This window comes from Panulirus ornatus, chromosome 51 (assembly GCF_036320965.1).
Source record: "Panulirus ornatus isolate Po-2019 chromosome 51, ASM3632096v1, whole genome shotgun sequence".
Classification (NCBI taxonomy): Eukaryota; Metazoa; Arthropoda; class Malacostraca; order Decapoda; family Palinuridae; genus Panulirus; species Panulirus ornatus.
Genome location: NC_092274.1, coordinates 6663776 through 6667081, shown reverse-complemented (window position 1 = coordinate 6667081; position 3306 = coordinate 6663776). Strand labels below are relative to the sequence as shown.

The window sequence follows — 3306 nt, the reverse complement described above, 5'->3', positions numbered from 1 at the left end:
GGGGCAGGGAATGGACAAGGTGGGGCATCCCGCCCGAATCCGCACTGTATAAGCAATGATCGGCGGAAGTGCCTTCTTCGTAGGACCCCCCCGTCTGTCAAGGAAATCTCCACGAATAAATGGAGTCGACTTGATTTAACGATGAAAGTGTGTGTGTGTGTGTGTGTGTGTGTGTGTGTGTGTGTGTGTGTGTGTGTGTGTGTGTGTGTCTGTGTGTGTGTGTGTGTTCTCGCACTCGCCATTTACGCAGGAAAATGCGGGCGATCGCCTCAAATGTGATGTATATAGAGATGAGATAAGAGAGGCCATTTTTTTTCTTTTTTCGAGCACAACACGGGGAACTCGAGCTATACGTCGATCAGTCGACATCCAAGCCAGCCAGGTCTATGAGGTATTAATCAAGGCTAACGTCTCTCTCTCTCTCTCTCTCTCTCTCTCTCTCTCTCTCTCTCTCTCTCTCTCTCAGGTGTGGTGGTGGAGGGAGGGAGGGAGGAGGGGCTCTCTGGCTGGCTGGCTACCTCCGACGCTCGTCGCGCCGCCGATAAAAGGTCCATCTGGTGACGGCGCAGCGAACTAACTCATTAACATTCCTCTGTCGACCGTGGCCAGGGGGTGGGAGGCTGGCTCAGTGTCGAGTGAGACGTGGTGACGGGTGAACGTACACGCCGAGCGCTCTCTCTCGCTAAGCCTGGCCCTTGGCCCTATCTGCACAAGAGTACTCGTCATTTGTGATAAGAAACTCAGGGCGCGCGCGCGCGGGGGGAGAGAGATAAGAAAGATAAGGAGGCACTGGGAAAGAAAAAGAAGGAAGATAAATAGATAGAGAGAGAGAGAGAGAGAGAAAATAGAAATAAGCCACAAGAAGTGAAGTGTTTAAGACATAATCACCAGAAACGAAATTGGGGTGGAGTGTGTGTGTGTATATATATATATATTTCCTCTCTCCTCACACAAATATATATATAGTTCTCTGTAAATGTAAACAAGGTGGAAATATCTCTGAGCTGAGGGTGCCTTCGTGCCTGTAAAACACTCCCGTGTGCGTGTGTGTGTGTGTGTGTGTGTGCGATAATGGATATATGCCTGGCCCGTCGGAATTACCAACACTTGTGAAGTGTTTATATCTCACACAAGGTAAGTAAAACCGAACTCTTGTATGCAAATCAGCCCCTCTCTCTCTCTCTCTCTCTCTCTCTCTTTCTTTCTTTCTCTCTTTAACGCACACACGTGGCGTCTCCCTTGCGTCTGTGTCCTCGGCGATGCGTATATATATATATATATATATAAATACGCGGTGTTGGTTTACGCCGACTTGCGATGAGAATTTATATAGCGGCGACCTGTTCTTCGCCAGGAAGTGTTAGATAATGGATAGTTTATATATATATATATATATATATATATATATATATATATATATATATATATATAAATTAAATTCCAACGCTGTCAACTGCGTGTGTGTGCATATATATATATATATATATATATATATATATATATATATATATATATATATATATATATATATACACACGCGCGGCCAAAATTGCAAACACGCGCGTGTGTGTGTGTGTCTATGTGTTTATATAACTCGGGAGTGTTTATATCCCAGAGAGAGAGAGAGAGAGATGTGGGATCTGCTTGGGACGACGCATGGTGTTGAGTTTGGGACAATGAAGCGTTTCGCACGCCCAGAACTGCCCATATGTGGGAGCGGGGGAACACGGTGTGGGAGCAAGGAAAACGGTGTGGGAGCGGGGAACACGGTGTGGAACTGCCCGTATGTGGGAGCGGGGAAACACGGTGTGGGAGCGGGGAACACGGTGTGGGAGCGGGGAACACGGTGTGGGAGCGGGGAACACGGTGTGGGAGCAAGGAAAACGGTGTGGGAGCGGGGAACACGGTGTGGGAGCGGGGAACACGGTGTGGGAGCAAGGAAAACGGTGTGGGAGCGTGGAACACGGTGTGGGAGCGGGGAACACGGTGTGGGAGCGGGGAACACGGTGTGGGAGCGGGGAACACGGTGTGGGAGCGGGGAACACAGTGTGGGAGCAAGGAAAACGGTGTGGGAGCATGGAACACTGTGTAGGAGCGTGGAACACGGTGTGGGAGCGGGGAAAACGGTGTGGGAGCGGGGAAAACGGTGTGGGAGCGGGGAACACGGTGTGGGAGCGGGGAACACGGTGTGGGAGCGGGGAACACGGTGTGGGAGCGGGGAACACGGTGTGGAAGCGGAGAACACGGTGTGGGAGCGGGGAACACGGTGTGGGAGCGGGGAAAACGGTGTGGGAGCGGGGAACACGGTGTGGGAGCGGGGAACACGGTGTGGGAGCGGGGAACACGGTGTGGGAGCGGGGAACACGGTGTGTTAGTGGAGAACAAGGTGTGGGAGAAAGGAAAACGGTGTGGGAGCGGGGAACACGATGTGGGAGCAAGGAAAACGGTGTGGGAGCGGGGAACACGATGTGGGAGCAAGGAAAACGGTGTGGAAGCGGAGAACACGGTGTGGGAGCGGGGAACACAGTGTGGGAGCGGGGAACACGGTGTGAGAGCCAGGAACACGGTGTGGGAGCGGGGAACACGGTGTGGGAGCGGGGAACACGGTGTGGGAGCCAGGAACACGGTGTGGGAGCGGGGAACACGGTGTGGGAGCGGGGAACACGGTGTGGGAGCCAGGAACACGGTGTGGGAGCGTGGAACACGGTGTGGGAGCGGGGAACACGGTGTGGGAGCGTGGAACACGGTGTGGGAGCGGGGAACACGGTGTGGGAGCCAGGAACACGGTGTGGGAGCGTGGAACACGGTGTGGGAGCGGGGAACACGGTGTGAGAGCCAGGAACACGGTGTGGGAGCGGGGAACACGGTGTGGGAGCAAGGAAAACGGTGTGGGAGCGGGGAACACGGTGTGGGAGCCAGGAACATAGTGTGGGAGCCAGGGACACGGTGTGGGAGTGTATGTGTACTCAGTCCTCGCTTAGTGTGTGGGAGAGAGAAAGGGGGGGGGGGGGGCCTCAAAGTTCCAAGCACTCGCTCAGTGTGTGTGTGTGTGTGTGTGTGTGTGTGTGTGTGTGTGTGTGTGTGTGTGTGTGTGTGTCTGTGTGTGTGTCAGTGTGTGTGTGTGTGTCAGTGTGTGTGTGTGTGTGTGTGTGTGTGTGTGTGTTCTGATATCGCGTAGTGTGTAGATAAGTGGCTGATTCCGTCTACCGTCTACCACCTCAAATCTACCGTGTCTCCACCAGACACGCCACATCTACGCCCAAAATTCACACCGTTAGAATCGTTCGTTGTATTTCCGTCATTCGT

The 3306-nt window shown here is 53.4% G+C and overlaps 1 protein-coding gene across 4 annotated transcripts in view; it reads left to right on the top strand.

Moving 5' to 3' along the window:
- Positions 1–624: 624 nt before the first annotated feature.
- Positions 625–3306, top strand: part of LOC139764908 (latrophilin Cirl-like) — a 256100-nt gene continuing 253418 nt past the window's right edge. For all 4 annotated transcript variants that reach the window (XM_071691979.1, XM_071691980.1, XM_071691977.1 and 1 more), the window contains exon 1: positions 625–1134. In XM_071691979.1, coding sequence (XP_071548080.1) covers positions 1080–1134 — 55 coding nt within the window. In that variant the 5' untranslated portion in view covers positions 625–1079. The remainder of the gene's footprint in view (positions 1135–3306) is intronic.